Consider the following 27,279-nt stretch of genomic DNA (forward strand, 5'->3'; position numbering starts at 1 on the left):
TCATTCACTAGTGGTGCCTTAATGAATCATAGTTTTGATCTCAGTTAAGGATAGAATAAATTAAAAAACTTAATAAATAGAAAGAGAGGAATAATTTAAGGGTGGAAATTAAAGATACATTTCCTAACTATGTTATCAAACGTAAAGAAGCGGCTAATATACTATGCGAGAAAATATTCAATAGATGAAATTATTAGCCCTTTCAAACAGTGAACAAAAAATTGGAAAGGAGAAAATTTCCATTGGGTAAAATTGCCATGGAGAAAATTTTCACTTGGAAAATTGAAATATAGAAATATAGAAGGATTTCCAGTCATTTAATAATAAAATTGGCCCAAAACTTATTTTGTGTAATGACAGGTCAACCCAACACTCTACTCCATAACTTCAAAATACACCCCAAACCCGTCAGGTGATTAAGACTACGGCAGGACCACCAATTAGATTAAAAACCATCACATCCTCTTTCCAAAGTATTCAGGCGCCCTTGAATATTTCAAAACGAACCTCAATCTCAAGCACTGTTTAAGATTACAAAAGGGACACCAAGTAAGTTTAAAACCACATAAAACACTTCACATATCATTAAGGCTCCTGCAAAGACAACAAGCAGATTAAAAACCACCATCACTTCACAAGGCATTAAGGCTCCTTTCAAATACTTTAAAACAAACCACTGGTCTATAGGTTTATGAAAGCTACGACAAAAACACAAATCAGATAAAAATGTTTTGAATTTTTTTTCAAGTTTCTAGGTTCATACCAAAATTATTCAAATTAATAAAAAATGAAATTTCATCCTGTTGGCAGAAATAACTATAAAAAACTGTTCTCAACTGGCTTTGAAGAAATTTTTTTACCTTTAAAAATTTACGTTTGAATGATAATTTCTCAATTTATTGCAAATATATTTTAGTACTTTAATTTCATATTCTGTTGGAAAAAACTATTATTGCTGATATTATTACATACGATATAGTAGTAATTTAGCATAGACAACCAAATATTTGTACCATTTTATTAAATAAGTTGTTAAAATTTTTTGTAGGTGATACTTTTCAAAGCAATTTCTATCATACCTAAAAACAAAGTTACATCACAAGCCATGTACAAGTACAACAACAAATTAGTTACATTTCGTACAGTTTGATTGTAATGGTAATGGAAGACCATACTTCATTTAAAAATCTATTTTAATGGCTTTTTTTTTTCACTACTTATATTTATTTCAAATGAATATATTCAAATATTATCAACAGTATAAAGGATATTATACAAAAGAAAACTATTATATACCAGTTACTACATTGAAAAAAAAAAAAATCCCTTCAAAACCAAAGGAATACTAAAAGTTCAAATATGAATAGCTTCTGATATATACATTAGAGCTATACAATAATTTATAAATAAATGTCGTAATATATTAACAAATATATATATATTTAACAGATTATTTTCTTTACAAATAAAACCTGAAAAAGGTTATTTTTTTTTCAAAGGTGGGAAAATAATGATAAGAAAATTCACTTTAGATGAATCATTATTAAATACGAAATATAATTTGATATCTTATCTATAAAACAAACAAACACAAACGAAATTTTGGTATTTAAAACAAATGTAGTAACTCATATTGAATAATGAAACATTGGGGTCCCTAGGTGCGAAAAGGTTACATAGGAAAATATGTTTGGTCAAAATTAGGGCAGGAAACACATCCACGGCAAAATGACACAGGGGAATAAATATGGGGGAACTTTTCTAATAATGACGTATAATAAACTACAAATATTATCTTATCTAAGAAATTTTTTGGGGAAAAAGATCCCTAACCCCCTCCTCCATATAGTTTACGACACTACCGATAGTGTTGCTTCTTTCCTTATTTATGTGGTCTCGTCCAGTGTTAAGACCTGTACTATCGACCCTTGAGATCAGTCCTTACGACTGTCGGTCCTTAGACTGGTCCTTAATTATCTGTCTTTACAAAACAAATTGGGCTTCGATACTAGAATGACGGAGGGCAACGACACCCCTTAAAGGACGGTGGATATCAAGAAGGATACCCATTTATTTTTTAATATTTGTATATGTAAAGATGTTAAACTTTGCAAATGACGATGGACCTTGTACTTCCTTTAAAATGTTTTTGTTTTTGTCTAAAACGGGCAAAATTATCTCTAATTCCTATTTGTGCTTTATTGTGTTATCTTCGCCTACATGCATTGAGTCAGAATTGATTGTTTAGCAAAATTTAATAATATATTTAAATAAAAAATGTACAAAATTTCTTTCCAAAGTTGACCATTCATTTCTGACCTTCCTTGAGCCTTTTCATAGACAATCGTAAAACAAAAACATTTTTTGAACTGATTGGATATCAAATATAGTATATACGTCATTCTAGGTAGTGTTCACCATATCAACGAAACGATTACTAATTTAAACTTTTAATCTTGTTTTTTGTCTTTAATAATATAAATTATGAGAATTCAAGAAATTTTGAATAAATATAATTAAAAAGTTTATCACAATATTTCATTGGACCCCAAATGGGCATCAAAAATGATACCTTCATCGTTCTAATATTAAAAATATCGACTTTTTATTCAGCAAAATAATATACATGTATTCAGATCATTGCACATACATACCAAAAATATTCGTATTTTTATAATAACACAATATTAAATAAATTTAGGAAATATATTGTTGGAGGAACATATACTTTTTTAAGTGAATAGTAAAAGAGGTGCAAAGAAGAACATCGACTATTCTTTATTTGACTATTTTACTTTTAAAAATAACTTCATCCTAGAAATATCTAATTTTTTATGAATGATGGATCCATTATTTGAGTTAATTGAGTCATGGTCATCATCCTCGTCTCTACGTGTCTCCGCGGTGGATTGTATTCTCGTCCCATGTAAAGTCAATGGACGAATAAGTCTTCATTTTCGGACCAATGCTACTTGTTTCAATGATTGAGAACTATGAAGTAGTCCTTCTTTTGATGGTATGAGTTATGAATCCTAATTTGAATAGAGGATTTGTGAGTTCAGTGACATATAGCGTCTCCATGTCTCTGAATTCATATTTTCATTCACTTGTCTTAATGCATGAGGACTTAAACTTTTATAAGATACAATAACAACTTAGCTCAGACTTGGGCCCATATCGGACTCAAAGCATGGTGACTTGGACTTAGAATAAGTATGTGTTATGACCATATAAAGATGTCTGTACGACTGCAAGAATGGTGTATTGCATCCATTGGAAGAGATTAATTCTCGTAAAAACATCTTTGTATGTATATTAAGTGAATAAGGAAATAATTATGATCTAACAGCGTTATAACATACATTTTTTTCAGTATTTGCCCCGTGATGATATGCCCACATATTTAGTGAAGTGGTATCTATTCGTGTGCAAAGTGATAGAATCGTCTTCATGTATTGCCATGAAGCTGAATACTAATAGAGTTGTGGTACGAGATGGATTTTATCATATACTTGTACTGAATCAAACTCAACTCGGACAATACATCATATGGCACAGAGGTATAGGGACTTTGTATAATCTCATAATCTTAAACATAACTTGAACTCCAGGGCCGTCCTTAGGGGGTAGGCTGGATGGGCTAAAGCCCCCCACCCAATTTTTTTTTTTGCTATTTACTAAAAAAAATTATATTTAAATGTTTTTTCAAAAAAAATAACATTTAAAACTTGATTTTTGAATGTTTATTCAAATTTATTTAAAAAAAAAAAATACAAAAAACAAGCCAGCCCCTTCCCCCTCCACAAATAAAAAAAATCTTTATCATTCCGAAGACACCCCTGAACTTTGATAAGGCGAACTCGAATACAGCACAGGCTAATACATTCAAAGATGCAAGTTTCTTATGTAAGTGCTTTTGTCACCTACAGATTTACGTGTATTAAGTAAAGAAGAACATCATTATTGCTTTCACTCCCCGTATATTTTAAAAATAATTTAGTATTTTTTTTAATGAATAACACGAGCTTAAGTTAGGAAGGTGAGAGTATTAAACGGATGTTTTGCTGAACTGAAACTATCTAACCAAACATGTATAGTGAAATATTTGTTCATAATATATATTAAAGAGTAGACACCAAATATTTATTTAAAAGTTAATTAAGGAAATTTGATATGCATCTTTTTGGAGCTGGATCCGTATTTCCTTGCCTTATGTACATTATCATTAACTGAAGATACAAAGTTTTTGGCAAGTACCACATGTACATGTAGCCATATGCTTTAATAAATATATAATTTAAACTGAAATTCCTTCCATTTTAAGTATAATAAACGCTGAGCGTATTCATTCATAGTACCCAATCTTTTCACCTTTCTCGGGATATAAATAAAAAAAAGAATTATAAACATATCCGTTCCTCTCACTTTACAGGGTAGGACAACAAAATATGGAATGTTGTGTTAATGCTTATTTTACCATTACTACGAAAAGGTTTAGTAATTATTTTTTGATATTATTTTTCCGCCGTTATTTTTAGATAAACAAACTAAACTAATTATTTCGTCGTTTAATCATCATGACCAAGCAAAAAGGCATTTTCGAGATTCTGGACTTGAGATGATGAAGATTACGAACTTTGATTAGTGTTCTATGAACCTGGTTATTAAGTTGGCCAAGATGAAAAAAATAATAATGCAGAAGACCTCTCCAGGATGTAAGGAAGTGGAGGGCATAGTTTAAAGGGGGATATTAAGTTTGGAAAATAATATAAAGGAGAATCCCACTTAGTCGAAGAATCGCTTCGCCAGCTACTTATTTGTGACTCCTAGGACCATCAGGAGGCCTATGAAGCACAACTTGTGATAATTTTCTTTCATAAGAACCCCACAAGGTGCCCATATTGATTGAAAAAAGTTCCATTATTCAGAATTAAACAACATTCTCGCTTCGAGACCGACTCTTCAGTATTGTAACCACAAAGCAAATAATTTGTACTTTATTTAATATAAGTAAAGTGTTCTGGACGACAAATAACCAGAAATTAATAAAAAAATGTTGATGTAGATTGAAAAATTCATACTTACATGTAATGATAAATTAATTAAAATATCGCCTGTATTGTGTTAATGAAGATTAATTATTCAAAGTTTGAGGCTCTGGCAATAGCGCATTTCTTAAGTCTTGAGTGGAAACTCGAACAAACTGGAAGACTTCCTTACTGATTAATGTATCACACGTTTACTCAATGGTAGAATTAAAGACGTCAATATTGGAATAAAAGATTAAAAAACACTTCACCCAATTACGCTCTTGAAATTATCATCGAAGGAATTGAAATTTAGGAATGAAGTCGGTACTTATCAGTTTTTGACATAATTTTTCAATGCTGTCAATACATACTTTTTACTTTTCCTGGAGATATGTCCTTTTACTCATCAGATTCTTCATTGGGATAATTTTCCTAAATCCAAAGTAAAACGACTAATTTATATACCGAAAAGTAGAAATAGGAGTTGACTTATACCTCCATCTACCGTTTCAACTATTATCTCATCTCAATTATCCCTTCCAAGATATCCCGAATTTTTTTTTTATCTCATGACCTAAGTTATATCATTTTTGACCTTCTTAAATTCATTGTCGATGCCTTCTACTGTTTTGAGGATTATAAATCCCAATTAAATTTTTAAACAACGACTAAGGTGTAATAAGTAAATTAATTATTATTTGCTTATAGTTATCTAACTTCTTCATCTTGGGAAGTAAAATGAAGCAAACATCACTTTTATCAAAAGCCTAAAGATTAAGCTATCAAATAACATCATTTTTAATAATGTTTTAACATAATAAATTGATGGAAAATATCAGAACAATCGATATAACATTGATATAACAGTTTTGGTTCTACTTTTTAGATGTCCGCAGTTTTCAATCTTTGCTGAAAAAGCAATTTGGATATTTCTTTCCTCTAAGAAAATAATAGAAGCCCTTAAGAAAATTTAATTCAATTTGAAAAGAAAAGAATAATAAATATACGGATTTATTTTTCGGAATAATATAAATGGTTCATTCATTAATAAAGAGAAAAAAATTGATAGGGCACTAATGAATTAAAGCCTAATTCATCTAAACGTTTGAAAGCCAAGAACAAAAAATTAAAAAAAACTACTGTGACTTTTTAATATTTTTACAAAAATCAATGTTGTAACATAAATTTGACATTCAAATACTGAAATTGCCTCAAGCTCGGACCACATGTTCACAACGTTACCAAAAACGTCCAACTTCCTTCTGGAGCCTCCCAGAGGGTAAAGTCTGCAATGCCCTCCTTATCCCAGCTCTCAAGCATCTTGTGGTGCTGTGGGGGGGCTTTCATTGGAAACCTGATCTAAACAACACTAGACAAAACAGACTAACGGGTTACATCGTGGCGATTTAGGAGGCCAAGAACTTGACATGACTTAGACCGCATTCTCAGAACCAAAAATTAAAGTGTTTTGGCTGATGTAACAGGGTGTCTCGTCTTCTCACAGATTCAAAGTCAGTCTTTCATGATGCTGCAGATCCAAGGGAAAACCTGACGTTGACCTTCAGACCCTTCTTAAAGTAGAAGGGCGATGTGGCCATTCAATGCTAACAATGCCAAGAACCATAACTTTCTTTGACTACTTGGTTTTGGTTATCTTAAAGACATTATAAGAACTTTTTGCCTACCATTTATTGTTTTTCTAGTTATTCTTCTGGATAAACAGAGAAATGTTTATTATCTGAGGAGTACAAGACAATAAATTTCACGGGAGGCTTTTGTTTGAGCTTGATCAATGCCTTGGTTTGGGTGATTCTTTTCACCCGGGTTAGAAGCTGTATCTTGTAAATTAAAAATCTGTGGTAATGTACATCTTAATGGTTGACACGATATACATTTAAAGTGGACACTAGGTCGATGCTGTCAGCGATCGCATTCATCGGTTGGCCAAGATTCTTCTCACTTTCTTTTTGTTTATTTTCCTCAACAAAGCGGGACTTTCAACTATGTATTTTGGCCAAGTCTTGGAAATCATTGTGAGTGTGCCGTTACGATCCTAAATTTTTGGACGAATAGAGTAGTGTGCCCAACAGCTTTATCCAAAAATAAGTTGTCTATTTCACTTTATAAATATCACAAATTACACAAAATTATACTATCTTTTATTCCTGATCAAAAAGAAAACAGGAGTAAGTTGTCATGAGGAAGCATATTGTGCCATTACTGTGATGGTGTAGTAAAACCGGATTTACTCTTCATCTTTGTATGTTTTCATTAAAATTAGGTCGTACTAAGATGGCATGAGGCCAGAGGAAATTGCTACCGTTTAAAAGAACATCCATTAATTTTTTTATTCTAATGCTAGAATTATTAAATTTTTGTTTTTCATAAAATTGGTATATTTTGTATCAATTTGTCAATACAAATTTTGGTAATTGGAATAGTACCAAAAACTTTTAATGAGTTATTGTTTATTATATAAAATAATAGCTACAACATTACAATATTTTTCTAAGCAATATTTCTTGGTAACTTTTCAAAGCACTTTCGTATGTTTCCCCACATTGTGAAAAAGAATATTCATAGAAATCAAAAGCTAAAACAAAGGAATACCTTTATAACAAAACCGTTCATTAAACTCAATAACATCAACTAGAAACATCTGTACAGTGTGTTTAACCCAAATATGGACAAGAATGAAACGTATAAATGGTTAGTAAGAAGTAGAGTAACAGGATTGAAATGAAAGGTTTTATGAAATAAATTTGATGGTAACTATTTAAATATTTTGTTTTTATTTTAATCATAGCAGAAACAAAACGAAAAAACATACTGATTTTGCTCCGCTCGGAAATACAGCCTAGGAACGTTGCTAAACAGTTGGAGTGCTCTTGCACCACTGTGTATGCAGTTTGGAACATCCATGAGGCATCAGGGTACCCTAAGAGGCTTTCAATCCAAAGTTTGGCTTGAATCCTATGTATTGTATCCTATGAATCCATGTGGGGCCCGTCATCAGCCTATTTAAATCCATTGGATTACAGAATATAGAGATTTTTCGAACCTCCCACCGTAATGTGGATGCCCTAAAGGCTGCCATAACTGCAGTCTTGGACAAAATGGATAAGGAGTACATCAAAAAGACTTGCTCTGTCGTTAGGGACGTTTGGAGGGAACTGTATTAGCTCATGAGAATGATATTCGATAAATTATATTATGAAGTATTATATAAAATTTCACTTTCTATTTCCTATTGTTCTTGAGATAAATACTCAATTATTGTTGAACTAACATTTATTTAAATTTCGATTGTGCACACTGTAGATCAAATTTAATTTTTATATTCTATGATAAACAAAGGTATTTGTACTAATTAACTCATTATACACTAATTAAAGGAATATCCTTTTCATTAAAAATTATATCCACTATGTTTACAATAAAACATTTTCCTTATTCATTATCGGTGGTCAAAACAAACATTAGTTATATTTACAAAAGTTCTTAGTTTTACAAACTTTTACAAAACATAAAACTTTTTTAATATTATATTGGACTCTTGATTTTAGCCCTGTACATATAATGAAGAATAGAGATACACGAGAGTATCATATTTTAATCAGCTGTCATTTATGCTTTTAATTGCAACCTTATGCGTATTTTTTCGTATTAACTCCCAAATATATGGTCTCAGCATAAAAAAATCATAAAAAATAAGGATAGGAGATATTTCAATTAATTTTATTTATAATATACATAAAGTCGAATATTATAAATATATGATTCAATTATTAGCTTTCTATTTAAATTTGTGGGATGAGTGAAAACACTCAAGATTTTAAAATATACTTTAAGCCTTTTATTTAATTTAAGATACTTATATTGTCCCCGATATATAGGGCTGAACAGTAAAATTTGGATTATTAATTAATGTTAATTTTCTCATTCATATATGAAGGTGTATTGATTATATTATAACATATTTGGTTATGTCATCCTGTGTGTATAAAAAAGAATTTAAAAATATTTTTTTATCACGTCATCTTCTCATCATGAGTCAGGAAAAATCCATAAAGTGGTGAATTTCAGATAAATATCCTAGATGCAGAAGTTGAGGTGGCGAGGATTATGGACATTGTGCCGTGCTCCATAAGTTTTTATGATGGACTCTGGAAAAGCAGGAAGCGGAGGGCACAATTTAACAAAGGATCCGGAGTTCCTCTCCAATTTGGAGAAGAAGATATAAAGGATCCCACCAAATTGATGAATCGCTTCGAAAATGACTTTTATATAGCTGATAGGAAAATTTGAAGGCTGCAAAAGACGGCTTGGGATTGTCCTCACACACGAGTACTCCACTCTACCTTCTGAAAGAGGTCATGAAGGCCAGGAAGCTGGATAGTTAAAGAGGTAAAGTGCAAGGTTTGAGCATGGTTGAACTTGCTGAGTCGGAAAGTTTGGAAAGGAAAAACTTGCAAAAATTCACAGTCAAATGTGGACTCTCTGAAGGATAGTTTAATGGCTTTGTAGTAGAACTTGTCTGTTGAGTTTATCATCTGGGAGGCCTGTGATGGATCCTGAAAGTGGCCATATTGAGTGACCTAGTTTAAATAGACATTGTTTACAAGTTTTGTAAAAATTATTATTTTAAATAAATATTGTAGAATTTCTAAAGGAACCTCTTTAGACGAAGTTTTACTGCTGAACCTCATAGCCTGTTTCAAAATAAAATATATTTACTTATTATTCATTTCCGTGAAGATCAATTTTGGTTACTTGAATTGAAACTTGCTACGCACCATAAGGGTTAATAAAAATGATTGCTTGATAGAAAATGACGGTATTTCGTTATAGAAATTAAAAGCAATACTCATTCAGTTTTTTTAGAAAAATTATTTTAGATTGCTTTTGTGTTGACCGGACATATATATAAAATAATGTCTGCGGCCGATGTTTTTCATTTTTTTTTCAGACCATCTGGCATTATTATTAATTTGAGACAGTCACAAGACACGTAATAAAGTCAACATTAGATATAAATAAAACTATAAAAAAGATCATCTCACTTAAATAGCATATTCAAAAATAGAATCTCACAAAAAATGTAGAAGCTTTGATTAAACCAGTGTAGAATAAGCGAAATAATAAACTACCTAAAAATAAAATAATAAATCAAAAAACCTGTTTTGAAATACGAAACTAATTTAGAACAGTATATGCTATATTTATGTAACTTGTAACTTCTTCGAAAATTGACCTTGCAATTATTTGCAATAGATTTGGAGCCATTTTTGAACAGAAGAACCACGTCGTTAAAACCATAACTTTTTTCATCTTGTATGGACCCTCTCCTTCGATATTAGGTGAGTAATTTCCTCCTGATTGTCCATATTTAGTTTTATAAATTGTGTAATTTTTTTAACTGATTATGAAGTGAATTCATATTTATTTCACCCCCCCATTTTCTGGGCAGTTAGAAAAAGTTAGGGATCACTACCTTATAGGATTGCATGAGTATTTTTGTACATAATTAAATAATTGTAATATTTAAAGTGTCTAATATTATTTTTATGGTTTAATATAATAATATATTAAATATTTGTCTACTTATATATATTTTCCTAAATGCTGTATAACACATCTCAACCGACACCTGGGCATCCAAAACTTCATTTCATTATTGATTATAATTTAATTATTTGTCAAGTAAACAGATGCACGCAGAGAAAATATTTTCTTCACTGTCTTAGATAACATGCAATTTCTTTAAATTAGATTACTCACATACATTACAATAAAAGAACTAGGTAGAGAATGAGTCCTAAAGAGAAACAATCTTATGATGAAAGAAAAAGTGGGTGTAATTATTCTAAGTACATAATTTATGCATCATGATTTTCAATTCATTTTAAGACTAGAAGAACGAGGGTATCATTTGTGATCTATTTTAAATTTTGTCATAAAATAATATCTAATGTACAATAATTCCCCCAGAAATTGTCTTCCATTAACTATCTAATAATTAATAGCCTTTTTGTAACACATTTAGGGAACTAAAGTATTTAATTAAATGGTGAACATAGTTAAACGACAGTAACAATAAAGTTTCATTTCAATTCTGTATAACTTTTTCACTCATTACATCCATTTTGCACTTATAAATATTTATTAAAATGCTAAAAGTACTAGCATGAATACCGAGTGATCCATTAAAATAAGAACACATTGAATAATAAAATTGAAAAATAAATATAATTTATGAATTAACAATAGAATTTCTACAAAATTAATAATTTAAATATATGTGTTTCTGAGGTCTCTGAATCATTAACGTAGCCGTCGTTAGCGGAAATAATGGCTTACATACCGCAAAGGAAAGCCTTACACTCGCTTCAGATGTAGTTCTCCGACATAGTGTCCCAGTGCTGGCTGATAGTGGCTTTGAGAGCTTCTGTTTTTGGATGAAGGACACTTAAGGCCTTCCCCATCCTTCCCCATGACATTTATCAAAAAAGTGTAGTTGAGCAATTTAGTAGGGTGCTAAAAGTGTCAAAAAAGAGTTCAAAAAAACTCTAAAGAGTCTTACCCCTAAGGGAATTGTTTTTTTTTTCATTGCTGGTGTAAAAAGTAGCCTCTCAAAAGGCTCTTTACATCCATTTTTTCTAGTTCTCTGGACATTCTGGTGTGAAATCCCGAGATCTCTGGCACAGGTACTCATAAACTCCAGGGGATTGCCTTGGGTTATTTTCTTTAGCTCATATGGGTACAGTTTGGCCCTTTTTATAGATCCCTTCATCCTCTTCAACATTTTGGACTTACTGACTGCGTAAACGGTGTTCTGGAGACGCCTAATTGCTTGAACTGGGGCAAAAAGAAATTTATTGATCACACAAAGGTGTCCTACTCCAGAGGTTTAACTAGGCTAGAGGGCTCAAGTTTTTATAATAATAGTTGTTTATACTCTAAAATATCGAAATATTAATTAATTTCAATCATTCGAACTTAATTATTTTTGAATTTGTATGTGTTTAGATTTCAATGGACCACCCAATATAAAACATCGAGATAAAATAATCTTAACAACATGAGTTTCAACAAGATGTAATTTGATAGACTGATAGTAAAAATAAAAACTTTTTAATTTTGATTTGTTTTTATGTGAATTTTGAACTAATACCCTTCACTTTCGATGAGATTGTGTGTATTATACAAGATAATAAACAAAATATTATAATATTGTAGTCAATGTAATACGCCTTAGTACTTTCATTGCAAAAATAAAAATAAAAAAAAGGTTCTAAGACATCAAAAGTAAAAAGAAAGGATCGTATTTTAAACAAACAGTAATTAAATTCATTAAACCTGCAATAAAAAATACTAAATATACGAATAAATTCTAAAAAAGTTATTGAATTCTTAATTATTTTTTTACTGCATAATGAAAATTATTGGCTATAAAATGTATTTTATCACTCTTGGGTTACCTATTATCACAGTTTTATAACGAAGGGTTAAAAATTATCCTATTTTTTTTTTTTTTCAAAGTATTTGTATATATAAACACTTTCTACCTTTTCAAATTTGAATATCATTTATTATGAAACTTTTTTTTTCTCCAGATTTAAACATCAAACAAATATAAATACTCTATTTACAATGGCCTTGAATTTAATATTTTTGGAGCTTTTTAATTAAATTGAACAAAATTATTTCAGCCAGAGTTTTAAATTTTATTTTTTATATAAACAAAATTGGATGTTAAAACAAATAGTTTCTAAAATAAAAAATAATCTCTTAGTTTTTGTGGAATGAGATTTTGTGGTCGTATTTTTTTCCTTATTTCTTCGTCAGCTCCTTTTTTTATTTATTTTCATCATTTAAGATAAATTATAAGGAAATTTTGATTAGAATGAGCCACATTAATGAATGACTAGTTATAACTATGGAATAAAATTTTAGTCTCGGAACACCTGCTGTATATAGCCTACGTTTATTATTGGTATTTTAGAGACAAAAACCGATAACCGATCATTTATATTCTCAATTGCAGCAGGTTTGTACTTTCAAATTACTTTTTTTATTGGATAATTTCAACTCGGAGCTATATTTGAAAAGAAGTTTCTATATATTAGGATGAAAATTTAACGCTATAATTATATAAAAAATAAAAAATATTCTAGCACTACATATATACAGTATTTATTAAGTTATCAAAATTAAGTGCCGACAAAATCAATTAAATCATACAAAATTCAAGTAAAATAAAAAAATCTTCACTTAATTTAGCTGAAAAGCTCTACAAAAAAATTAAATTTATTTTTTTCATTTTTTATTTGCTTTATATAACTGAGTTACCAAAACACTTTTCAAACGACTGCTTAGCTTAAACAGCATTTTTTCCTATCGGGAAGCAGTGTTAAAATAAATGACATTATCGTTTTGATCTATTGTTTTGGAAATAACAAAAGTATTTTGACACACTTAGCACAATAAATCACAAAACAAACAAACATATTTTCATGAAATTTTGACAGTTTTCTTTTGAAGATTAGTACAAACTGAAAACCCAAGAATAACAAAACGGATAAGGTATCCGAAAAGGGTGAAATGGATATGAGAAGAGAGAGAATTGGAAATGGAATTTGGAGTAATGGTCCCACTCTTGAAGAAGAAAACAACAGATAAGGTAAGATTACAATTTCTGATTATAAGGAAGTATAAAATATTAATAGGAATGCACTCTGTGTGCTTACAACAACAATCCCGCTAGGAATACAACTTCTGATAAATAAGAAGAAGAAAGAAAGTTGAACTACACTTTTACTTAGGACGCTATAATCACAAAAATCAGATAGATCAAAGGATGAGGAGCCAAACAGTACTTGCAAGAGCAGTGTAGATCAGAATCTTACGCTTGTTACTAAAGCGAGCGCATAACAAACTTAAAGATATCTGAGAAAGAAGCTCCATGAAGCCAAAAGTTCAATATCAGTAATCAGAGGGAAATTTCATTAGAGCAAATAGTTATTACTTAGGCGTTCACTTTGAAGGGATTACTCTATATGCACCAAACATTGATGTCTACAGGGATAAGATTTTGCAAATTATCTCAGACGACCAAACAATTGCACGCAGAGATTTTTAACGAGAAGCTAAAAATGAAGAAAGACACAACAAGCAAAGCAGTAAACTCGTATCCTCGATCCACAAAATTACTCTCGCCAATTATTAGGGCAGTGCCTTCAAGAATAGACTTATTTCTGATGACGGGATTTGTAGGAGAAACAATTGATTTGGAAGACGTTCTAGATATTAAAATCTCAGTTGAAGGAACTAAGAAATAAAAAGCAGTGAATACAGAATTCAAGCATTATGGTTGATCCCAAAGTTAATGAATAAATCGTACACATAGTTCAAGAAGTATCCCAAAAGCTACAGTTGCAGGGATGAGTTTCTGCTTGTACAGTCAATGATACACAAGATGGGGTGTAGAATAAAAGGGTATGTTCTATAAAAAGAGAAAATGAATATTTAGACTAAATCGAATCTATTTCCAAGAGCATTCTTACTAACAAAAAAAAATGTACAGAAAAAACAATCTGAAATGTAGAATTATAATGAAAGCCTGCCACATTCTAGACTACGGCAAGATCATACCAAAACAGAAAATAAACCATGAGTATAAATCATAACAATGGCATGAAATTGGATGCCTCAAAATACATGTGAAGTGAGATCAATAAATGAAACTGTACTGATTTGATTATTGCCAGAAGGATAATAAATGCAGGAGATACCAGATGAATACAGCTTCATTTTATAAGGGCTTGAAGTGTAAATTGAGCAATAATATTGAGATATATTGGCCGCAGTTAAAAATCTAAGATTGATGTGTATGTATTAAAGTGTGGAGGTGTACTTATCTTCAATAGTGCATAAATAATTCGATAGTTGCGGCTTAGAGATTGTTTCTCGCGTGAAAAATAAATTATATTTGTGAAATTGTGGAGTTTTTCTTTTTATTTTGTTATCTTTTTGAGTGATCTGGCTTTGTGCGTAATCTAAATTTTTTTTTCAATTTCCCAATAATCTATATTAAATATATTCTTCTATTTCTTTCTTTCGTATGAAAAAGTGTCAACGTCACTCTTCGAGCATATTTGCTCTTCTTTCTTATCAATCATCATCTAAAAAAATTACCAGAGTATCTGAATATATTTAAAAAAGAGAGATTGTAGGTGGCTGTGTATGCGTAGATTCCTGTTATACGTTCCCACACCATTGAACCTGAAAAGGAGTCTGAAATTTTGCATGGGTCCCCCTTTTGAGCTTGAACATGAACAGGCTAAAACAGTGATGTACGACTTTTGGGGAGTTGCTATAAGGGGGGCTTATCCTACACCCAAAAACTGTTTTTTGCAGCTCAAGGAGACTAAATAAGGGGTTGACCTTTAAATCAATAAGTGATTGACGTTTTAAAAAACAACTTTACGAATAACTACGTTTTCTAAATTTATTCAAAATTAAAAAAGTTTTAGGCTAAAAAATAAATCCGTGAAAATTGCGATTTCGTTTATTTCAGTTTGAAAAACAATCAACTTCAAATGGAAAACGGGATTAGTATAGATACTTTTGTCATTGTATTAACAGATGATAATAATAGTTCTTTTAGACGGGACTACCTCGATTTTTGGATGTCGTTAATACTGCAATTGCCTTTGTTTAAAGAAGAAGAAATATATGGTGTAAATCCTAAGCACTCCTTTAATCACTCAAGTTTTTACACTCAAAATCAAGTCGATATTATAAGTCGATGATGATATTTCAGATGAAGTTGCAATGATTAAATATATGTAAATTTTATATTATTATATCTACAATATCTGACCTAGAAATTATCATTGAAGTTCATATACATAATATATATATGCCTTGCTAAGAACGACCAAACCGTTGATTTCAATTTAATAATGAATTACCCTTCCGCCCAACTGTCACCAATCGTTTTGTTAATCTTTTTATTTTTATTTGTCGGTGCTAATTTATCAATTTTTCAGACGAGATAGAGTAAAAATACTACTATTCATCACGCAAGAACTTGATCATCAATCAACCTTAAAGATCACTTTAACTTCCCCGATGGAGGATTCACCTCCCGCTCGGAACCCCTTTCACCCTGCGTCTGAGTGAATAATCTGACTATAGTCCAGGGAGAATGAGGACGAGGCTCAGAATAAGGATGAACTCTTGGTAATTGGTCCTTTATTCGATTAAAAATAAGAGAATAGGACGGCTTCTTCGTAGATCCCCATAAAATTGTCGATTATGATGTGGCAGAAATTGCTATAAACAAATTTGGTCTTCCATCTTACAAATATTTCTTAATTAAAGAGCAGAGATGGGAATATTAAGGGTTATCATAGATCTTGTCACTCCTATCTCTATTTCTAAATTCAAAAGCATCAAGCTGACATTAACATACCAATCAACTTAAACCAAGGAAGAGTTTTCTGTCGACATAATGAGAATTAAAAATATCTTAGAAAGAAATCAAGCAAACCTTTCAGAATCTTAGCACTAAGATGTCCTGGAAAGGCCTCCTCTCAGGAAACACACAACTTGCTTGAGCTCTTTACCCATAAGATCAAATATCTATGCTCAGCTCACTCTAAAATCAATGAAAAAAGTATTTGAGAGCACCCAGCTTTCAAGAATAGAAAAATAGGAGCCAGTAGTCTCCTCTTTGAGGCTTACAGTGATTCAAAAAATGTACCCACCTTTTAGGAATTTAATTATTAAATTTGAATTCGAAAGAGCAAGGAAACAATATTCCTAATGTTTTAAATTTGGTCACACTCTCTCTGTGAAGCAATGAAAGAACATCTATAAAAAAATACACCGAATTTATATGCAACATTAAAGTCAGAAAAGCTCTCCCAACATAAAACAAAACGAAAAGGTGACATCTAAAAAATTAATTCTGTTAAACCTGTAGCATCCGCTTTATCTGATAATAATTAACAGAAACGTCAAACCAAGACTACAGAATCTTCATTTCCAACTTTAGCCAGATAAACTATCTCAAATTTATCTACACAAACAAATGTATCTGTAAAGAGTACTGTATTTGTAAAAGAGGTGAGTATCGACAACGAAAAGGATAACCTATTATTGATTCAAAAAACAGGATCGAATGGCATCCAAGAAACTGAAAGTCCTCCTTAGTTCGGGGTTGAAGAGCCGAATACACTTCAAGTGATGAGGGTATGATTAATAAGAAAGCATTATGTAAAATTCAAAAAGAATTTTTCCTCACCGCCAAACGAAACTCAGAAGGCTAATCGAAATGACACAGCCAAAAGTGGACGCGATAGGACTGGGAGTCCTCTCCCAGTAGAGATGAAATCAAATAAGAAAACCAAGGATCCTATTTACGGAAGATCCAAGTAATATTCCCCAACCAATATAACAAACTGTGATATCTTCACAAGTTAGCAATGATATTTCATGTGATCCAAAAGGAAAAGAAATATCAAAAGACTCAACAAAATAACGTAAATCCTTAAAGTTAAAACGGATTAGAGAATAGCTGTAGACCAAGTGGAGTTCCCTATGGCGACTCTTGATGAAATCAATCATAATATACATTCCCCTCCAGATCCTTTGGGGGCTAACGCTCCGAATACTCTAGACATACTGATGCCCTCTTCCGAAAAGTCAAGCCCGAACTCGATGAAAGGAAAGGGCAATAGACTTAAAAAGATACAAAAATTCCCATAAACTTGTAAGACCTAAATATATTCATATTAGAGTATTAGTGATATCTACATAAAAAATGATAAGTATAATGTTTTATAACGTTAACCCAAATCGGGACTACCTGAAATTGGAGCCCTACACGCCGGGTATTATTGCTCTGTTGAGATTGAGGATTAGCGGAGTCAGGAGAGCCTTTTTTTGGAAGAGGTCTGGAGAATACCCCAGATATGTAACAAAAAAAAGATGTCTGGAGCAGTTAGGTATCTCCCCCAACCATTTAATTCTAAATAATATAGGATGCATTTTTCAAAATTCCTTCACAAACTCGACACAAAAGTTGTATCACTATAATTTAGCTACTGAGTTATTATTTACAAATAATAAAGCTCTGAACCCACAGTCCTCTCACCATCTATTCGATTGTTGGTCTAGGGTGGTCCCCTTCTGTGAGGCAGTAGAAGGTTTAGTATTCAGTACTTTTGGAGTGATGATTTCAGAGAGTGACTGGCTCATAATGATGCCCCCGGCATTGGAAGAAAATATGAAGCTGGAGTACATCATAACAGACTTCCTAGTATTAATTTATGAATAGTAAACCAGAGAAGTAGTTGTACGACGCCACTCTTAATACACAAATTAAAAAATTATATTAATATGATGACCCTTCTTTGATTGTACGATATTAATTCATTTGTTTAATTTTATAATATTTATTTTGCACACACGCGCTAGCTTTCTTGTTTTTTAATTATTACATAGGAATATTTGACGTTTTTTGAAGGAATTATGTTTAAAATTATTATTGTTTTTCCACTTTTATGTCTTTAAAATTGTTCTATTCGTACTTTGGAATTGTTAATTTATTGTAACTGTTTTATGTCAATTTCAAAATGTACCGAAATATATGGTAGTTATAAAAAAATCTGTCAGTTCTTAGTATGTCACAGTCAAACAATTCAACTGATACTTACCAAAATTTCTAAGTATATATATCATTTGATTAAATAAAGAAAGAATTTCAAGTTTGTATGACCATTAACTCGGTAATCTTTTTTTGCCCTTTACTTAAACAAAATATATTGATTCCTAAAATTGTTAAATAAATTAGAATATTTTGTAAAAATAAAAAAGTTTAAAAGAATAAATTTAGTATGAGTCACGTTTATTCAAATAATAAAATTAAAAAGTAAACAAAAGTGATTAAGAAATTGACTTATTTTTGAGATATTAAAAGACTATAAATTGCTTTCAACGTTATTTAACTTTCAGCTGTTCTTCAGTTATCTTTCTTTTATAAGGTATTTTAAAGATGATTCGGTTAGCATGGGAGGCTACATGACTTCATCCTTAGGTCATTTTTTATGGACCAGAAGATTGTTGTACTGCTAGCCTAGCACTTTTTGTCAAGATCGTTAATCAAAGTCCCAGGGAATGCCTTCAGGGAACGTTTCATGGCAACGATGAATCTGGGAATACGGTTTTTATCAATCCAGGACTTTTGGGATTTTCTCTTGTATTCCCATTCCTCTTTCAATTGGTTTTAGACGTCGTAGACTATGCTCATTATATAGCCTTCTTACTGTACGCTGGGCTGTGTCTTGCGCAAGTCAATTCAATGATGGAGTTCTTTTGAGTCTTGCCCTTCTGAAATACTTGTTTTGAATTACTTGTTGTGCAACTAAATTAAAGCCAACGCTCAACCTATCACATTAAAATTGGAAAAATCGAGTTAAATGTATTTATTATTGTTCAATATATCGTTTAAGAGGGTCGGGATTTACATGAATGCCCCTTGATTTAAAAGTATGAGTACATTTCTTTCCCCTCCTTCGACTTACAGAAAAACATTGCTTTTCAAAAAAAGAAGATAACTTTTTCAAAAACCTAAAGTGTTACTCTGTATTTATAATGAGTACACGTACACTTAGCTTCTCAATACTTGGACGTTCTTCTCTAAAGAATCAAAAAATACAAATAACAGTTCATAAAACAAAAGTAATTATTCGACTCCAAGCATTGATCTACACTGAACAATATAAGAATGTTTACCCTTCTCCTAAAATAGTCAAGGTGGGTGATTTTGAACTATATAAACCACAGGCAATCATAATTTTATTGACTTCAACTGTTAAACCTCAATATCATTTCTTCTTTTTTTGTTTTGTTTTTCTGTGTCTCCCTTTTTTCATTTTTCAAATGTTTCTTCTTTTATTTATTGTTTTACATTATCACTTATCAGATTTGCTCTGTTGTGTTTGTGTATGTAATAAAGATATAAATATTATTGTGAGTGTGTGTGCTGTGCATGCATTTATTATTTGTGTTTTTTTATTTATTTAATTTGTGTTCTATTTTCTCATCTATTCCAGGAACTCTATGAGATAAATTAATAAACTTTGGATGTTAAATAAATAAATAATTGTAATAACAGTGTGATATCTTTTTAAATATGATGTGTTGAACAAAGGAGTACTTTGATCTCTTGGGTGTACACTAGCTGGCCTTTATCTACTGTGCTCGTTTCTTAACATCGCCTAAAATTAAATTCATTATTTATATACAGTGTGAATAATTTTATGGCATTTGAATTAGATATTGGGAAACATTACCACCAATTACATAGAAGGTTCATTAGCGGGGGAAATTTTAGACAAATGAAGGGCAGACAATAATCGAATATTTTTATGACCGCAGAATCCAAAACTGATCTCAATTTTTGCTTCAGTCATCTGAAATATCTGGAATTATAGCAATGTAGGACTATAATTGTTTTGAGTCATTTTTTACTGAAAAATGATGAAATACGACACTCTTTATTAGACAAATATAATTTTTTCTTCATTCATAGTTATAAAGAATACCTGATATTATAAAAAAATATTTAATGTATTATTGGAAATTAAGATATATTTAAAAAATAAGCATCTTCAAGGATTTTTTTTCCATATTGTAGTGGTCCCATTTTTTATAAGAATGTCCTAGCAAAAAGTCAACATTATCATCGTAGTTTTTCCGATTTCAATGCAATTTTCTATTCATCGTGAATGGATGGCTTTATTGTTTCAATACTGGTATAGCATTTCCCAGTATGGAGTGAACTTATTTTTTATCATATAAGCTATGATATTTTTTATTACTTTTTATAATGAATAAGTTATTAAAGAACTTAATTTGATTCACAAAAAGAATTAAAAACATCTAAAATTCAGTACGGATTTTCATGCTAATATTCATCTCAATACCATTTCCGATAGTACAAGGACTGTACTCTGTGATTATTGAATACAATCAAATATAGCTGACTTATAGGAATCTCACAATAATATATAATGTCCGGTAATCATGCATTGATAAGTATGGGTCTAATGCCGATCCTCAATCTTTATTTTCAAACGATAATAGCGACCTATTCCTTGTTTATAAAACAAATGTAATATATTGTACTTGAAAAAAAGACTTTTTTTTAAATAAAAGTATTTTAAAACTGAAGCAAATTAGATATGCCAAAAAAATATCAAAAATCTTGTTAAGAAGTAAAGACATCACAAATTTTCTTTTAAAGTAATAAAATAACGGGAAAGAATAAGTTAATTGACAAATAAGAGTACAATTTTGATTCTTTTTAGAGAACAGATTGAAAAAAGATATGTCATAATAGTTAGCATAATTATTGGAATAAAAAATTGCAAGATATGTTTTTTGTATTGCAAACCCACAACCTTTCAACATGTAGTTCCATAGGGCTTGAGTGAACCAAACAAAAAATGTATTATCTGGGAAGTATTTGGGCGCGAAATATAAACAAATTAATCCCTTCTTAATTTTCAAAAAATATAAATTAATATCACCCTCTGTGTGACTAACATACATATAATTTAAACTAAATAGTATTATCAATTAAGAGAATTGTGTTATTTTACTCTGTCACTGTTGATTGCTTGATTAAAAACTATTATAAGTGATTTTGTTTAGTTTGTTACATAAATTTTAACTTCATATAGCTTAATGCAAAACAAATTAGCTTTAGGCCCTATAAATGGATTTTATTTCCACAGCTTATGCTATAGTCCAAAAACCAAATGTATGTTATATATCCCATTGACAAAACCTTTCTACATCAATGATCTGCATAAAAAATATCTTGATGATAATGAATATATTTTGAAGATAAAAAAGCAATTATGCTTCAATGATTAATTTTTGGCAAACCCCCTTAAAGCCACCTATATGAAAAAAAAATATTTTTGTGTGGATGAGTTATATCATATAGAAAATAATACGTAGATATTATGGAAATTAAATAATAAAAGCGTTGAGTAAGTCAACTGCAAAAACAACAAAATTTATTCATATTGAATTTGAAGACCTTCTGACTCGAAGTAGGTTTTTGTTTTTTTATCAAATCTATCACTCATCTCTGATGAAAAGTAGTTTTTCCCAATCTCCAACTATTCCTTTACGAATAAAATGTCCATTTTTGTTAACTTTCACCTTAATTCCATTATATAAATCTAGATTAACAGCAGAATTCTTTTGAAATTTGTTAAATGAGAGGTGTTCATTGAGTATTTGCAATTTCTCTTCACTCAACTCATCCCATTTCATAAAATCCAGTACTTTTTTCATTTCCTTAATGAGATCTTCTTTCATGTCCTCATAACATAGCAAGAGAACATTATCCAACTTTTGTATTTCCAATCCAAACTAAATGTTTATGGACAATGTTAAGATATGTATAATCCCTAGAAAATAAATACCTTCAAGTGCTCCCAGTAGGATCCATAGACAACCTTGCCTTGAAGAAATAATTCTGCATATTCTTCAAAGGAACCAGTATACTCATGACAAATGAGCATTTTTTCATGATGATAAAATGAAACACAAACGTCCTTAGGATTTCGCATAATATAAATAACTTTTGCTCTATTTAAAAGGTCTTTGGGCAAGAAGGGTGTCAGAAGATGGGATTTAATGATGCGGGGACTGGATTTATTTTTAACAGCTTCTACACTTTTATCGGGGAAATTAGGCTCACGTAAGTAGAGACACTCTAATTCAAGCAACGGAATTCTTTCACCCAGATCCTGTTTGTCATCCTCAAAATTAGTCCCTTCTTTTAATTGCCAAACCATTTCCTAAATACAGATTTGCTGGATTTATATTCACTCATTATAAATAATTCAGACAACTTACCTGACTCCAAGTTGATCCACTCTTTGGATAGCTGATTAGAAACAAATCATCTGACCTTATTTCTAAACTTTCAATCTCATCCTTAATTTCTAGATATCTCTCAGGCATGTAAAAGTCTTTCTCAGACACCATATTCACCATTGTTGTGTAGGGTCCCGTCCATAATTTTGAACGAGCTTTTTTTTCATCCTCACTAATCTTGTTCAAGTTACTCATACTGATTCCAAATGATTCCCCTCCCAAACAAGCTCAATTCACAAACAATATTATTTTTATTTTCCTACTAAATATACATGCCCGACTTGAAATTATGTATTTATAGATATGATATATTATTTGTTATTTAGTATTGCAGGCTTATGAACGAAACGCAAAATTGAACAGTTTTCCATGGAAATTGTGTTTAATCAACGGAACGGAATTTTTTTTTAACCTTTGGACGCAAAAAAATATATTTTAAGGCTGTGTTCCAATAGTATTTAGTAGTATTGGCACAGGAAGGGGGGCTGAGGGGCACTTTTTATAGGCTCTTGTTTTTCATTTTCATTTTGTACAAGATGAACTTTATTAATTTACATATATCCATAAAGACTTAATACTTATTTTTAAATATTACTCTTATTGAAATTATGTAACTATTTATAGAATTTTTAGTATTCTACCTAAACTCAAACATATGTCCAGTTTTTCTTGTCTTGCTGCTGTTCTGGGTCGAATCAAATCGGCTATACTTCGCCTTTTGGCCAAAACCAATTTAGTTAAGTTTAATTTAAATTTAAATAATATAATCTTCCTTTCATTCAACTTAGAAATGTAAAGTATTAAAGGCGGTACCTTCAGCATATATTATCTTACCTTGAAATAAATATTATTTATAACTTCATGCAAAAGGTACTATATAAATATATGTTTCTTATTTATTACAAAAAATCCGAACGGTCAACTTATAAAGATTGATATTCTTAGAATGATTTACTAAAGAATATTCTTTGCCACGGCATTATTTCTCTAACATAACAATTTAGAGTGTATTTTGTTGTCAGCTATCAATTTTCAGTTTATTTTTCGTTAATCAGTTATGACTAATTTTTAGTTTTATCATGTGTTGACTCTTGCATAATTTATAGCCGCTTCCTCTACATACTATGAAAACTTTATTTTATTGGGTTTTGATTTTAATTGATATATAAATCAGTACCTTCTAATTCAATTTATGGTGCATATAATATATAGAGAAAAAGACATATTCCTTTCCCTATAATAATAATATAAAAAACCATTTCCACTATGTCAATCGAGGTTGCGAGTGAATGAAAGAGCTAGACTTGAGTTTTTTGAACATTCAATAGTGGAATTTGAATTAGCACTCCTTAACTGGATCTCTTTTTGCAGTTGTAATTTACATTCGCTGGATGGATAAAGTAGCCAAAGGAAGAAATGATACCTTCCAACAAGTCAGTACTCTGTCCCACAAGGCCAATAAAGTGTTTGATGCCTTGGCCATAAAAATGTCACCACTAATGTAGCCCAGATTTTTGGGCCTGCAAACAATTCAGACCTGAACCAATCGATTTATATAGGTGGATGGAGGGAAGGGGGATAAAGCATGAGGCCTGTGCCACGTATCATTCGTATGTAGAGGCCCTGAATAAGTCCATTATCCGAACAATGACAAAACTAAATCTGTACAAGATCGCACAGGCATGCCAAAGCTTCCAGCGCCGTGTGGCTGAGTATATCAAGATAGGCTTATACGTCAATATACAACTAGAATTGTGAATTCCTCTGCTTAGCGTGTTTCTGCCCTGTATATTTTTACCTCCCCCCCTTTCTCATCACCGGACTGCTTGCTACTGAATAATATAAATATATAGCCGTGTGTAAAGTAAGGGTTGTTAAGTTTTCTGCCTCAATGAAGGCCTCCGTTGAGAAGGGAGTGGGATGACGCGTCGTATCATTACATAAACAAGGAGTGTCAACACTTTCGACATACACTGAAATCCAAGGTATTCGCAGAAGAGGAGCATTTTGAGAAATATTTTTTGATATTGTAAAGTATAACTATCATAAATAAAAAAAAATCTTGTTACTAAAAACATTACTGTGGAGCTTCTTTTTGAAATTTGAGGTCTTTAGAATTTCAAAATTTTATGGGCCCTTGAGCAATCTCTACAAATTATTCAAAAAAGTTTAAAGATATCAAATAATATCTATAGACTAAAATCAAAATATTGAGACTATAAAAACCTCATATTTCGAACATTTAAAAATTCAGATCCACACACTGTATGTAGTTACTTGTGTTGAGACTCAGTCCAGCACCACAGTTTTCTTTCAGATCGATATTAACTGATTTTTTCTAGACCGATTTGAACAATTTTTCGGTCCTGACCGCGGTCTCACATTGTAGACCGATTTCGATTCAGTGTCATTTACAGACCTTTTTTTCAGTCTCAATTTATCGACCAACTTTTTTCGGTCTCATATATTATGAGAGACCTTTTTTTCAAGATCTACTGTATAAGAGACGGCGGTATCAAAATTAATCTGAGCTATATCTGTTTAAACATCGTATACCGTAATTGTACTTAAAAAACATATGATGCCATGTTACAAACTATTTATTTGTAAAATAGGTTTAGACCGATTTTTTAGGACCGAACTAGACTTAATTTTTCCTTTGGACCGATCGAGACTGAACATTTTTTTTGGATCAATGTAGAGCAAATTTTTATATGAGCCAGGTCCAGATCGAGCTTTTTGTTCGACAGAACTAATTCGGTACAACAAAAAATACAACGGTCTACGACCAATATAGAATTTCCAGACCAAAACTCAATACTAGTAGTTACCTCTTTTTTTAATGACAATGATTCATCATCCGACACATTAATAAACATACAAACAAGGAGATTGCATTCTAAACATAGATTCTAGAATAATATGTGAAATAAAACAAATATTTTCTAAATCGCTTTACCCTGTAACAAGGACAATACCGAGTAATATTTATGTGTGCTATTTAATGGTTTTACGGAAATGAGGACATAGATTAAGAAATGCATGATCTGCATTATGTATAAACAAAAAAATAATTATTTTAAATAGTGCTCTTCTGCATCTTTTCTCTATTTTGTGAAATGAATCCTTATCCCTCAGTTATTTAAAATATTTATTTGACCTGGTTAATGAACTGTGGTTAAACGTTCACCTAAATATTTCGGAAAATGTAATACATTATACATTGTTGACATGTACTCGAAATAACGCTAACTAATATTAACAACATTAGATGTCGGCAACAATGCGATATATTCTTTAACTATTAAAATAAAAACATCATAATTAAAACATATATATATATATATTCATATATAGAGAATATGGACCTAGATACTGTTACATTCGTTTTATCAGAAGAATGAAAAGTAAAAGCTTGAGACAGTGTTTTTGGGCTGGATATATAGAATGAGTGCAAGAGAGGACATAAAAATCACCACTACTTAATTATTAAGGAGTCTAAGGAAGGTGAGATGAGTTTATGTCTATATGGGTTTGAGTAGATGGTCATTAACAGCATTTTTTTTCCTGGATGTATATAAGGGAAGCCTTATAAAGAGAGGATCTGATTTCTTCGACAAAAGGGAACTATAAACCATAAAATCTTTTTTTATAAATACAGTGAGACGGGCAAAATATTGGAACACTTGACCCCAGTAAAATTTTGTGAAACAAAAAAAATCTATATATTGAAGAGTTTTTGTTTTATTTCACTTTTTATCTCTTGATTTATCTATAAAAGTTGTAGCATACAGATATCAAATAAACATTTTAGTTTCAAATAACTTTCCAAGATGAAAAGGATAACTAAATATTACAATGTCCTCATATGCTTGTGTTAAAATGATGACTTAAAAATATACAAATAATATATTAATAAAATTGGAAAAAATAACTAAAATAATTAATTTAATAAGCAAAAAAATATTTCAATCTAAAAATTTTGAACTGAAAATAATCTTATACAAAACCATCTAATTTCTTTCTGTAAAACTAGTATAGTGAGCAGTTGTAGCAATAATATTCCCTCATAATCCCCCCCCTCCTTTTATAGGTTTCAACTGTGTTAGTTATTCCTGGAAAAGAGCTTTGCAATTTATAAAGGCACATTCTATTGCTTTGATCTATCTGGATCATTAACTTTTCTACTTAATAATCCAAATAGTGGAATTGGAGAGACCACTTTGTCTGTAACTCTCTTTCAAGTTGAGCAGAATTAACTATCTCAGTATTTGTAGAG

General features: G+C 30.8%; 1 protein-coding gene across 1 annotated transcript; it reads right to left on the reverse strand.

Moving 5' to 3' along the window:
- Positions 1-21,133: 21,133 nt before the first annotated feature.
- On the reverse strand, positions 21,134-23,356 carry LOC121127926 (luciferin sulfotransferase). Its single transcript, XM_040723514.2, has 3 exons — positions 22,980-23,356; positions 22,544-22,921; positions 21,134-22,490 (listed from the first exon to the last, which is right to left on the reverse strand). Exons 1-3 carry the CDS (start codon positions 23,193-23,195, stop codon positions 22,194-22,196), a joined length of 891 nt encoding a protein of 296 aa, XP_040579448.1. The 5' UTR covers positions 23,196-23,356; the 3' UTR covers positions 21,134-22,193.
- Between the last annotated feature and the right edge of the window lie 3,923 nt (positions 23,357-27,279).

The sequence above is a fragment of the Lepeophtheirus salmonis genome, chromosome 13, assembly GCF_016086655.4.
Source record: "Lepeophtheirus salmonis chromosome 13, UVic_Lsal_1.4, whole genome shotgun sequence".
Taxonomy (NCBI): Eukaryota; Metazoa; Arthropoda; class Copepoda; order Siphonostomatoida; family Caligidae; genus Lepeophtheirus; species Lepeophtheirus salmonis.

Coding starts and splice junctions, on each gene's coding strand:
- LOC121127926 (XM_040723514.2), bottom strand. CDS start 23,195: ATGAGTAACTTGAACAAGATTAGTGAGGATGAAAAAAAAGCTCGTTCA. Junction 22,922..22,979: donor GTGGATCAACTTGGAGTCAG/GTAAGTTGTCTG, acceptor ATCTGTATTTAG/GAAATGGTTTGGCAATTAAA. Junction 22,491..22,543: donor CCTACTGGGAGCACTTGAAG/GTATTTATTTTC, acceptor ATAAACATTTAG/TTTGGATTGGAAATACAAAA.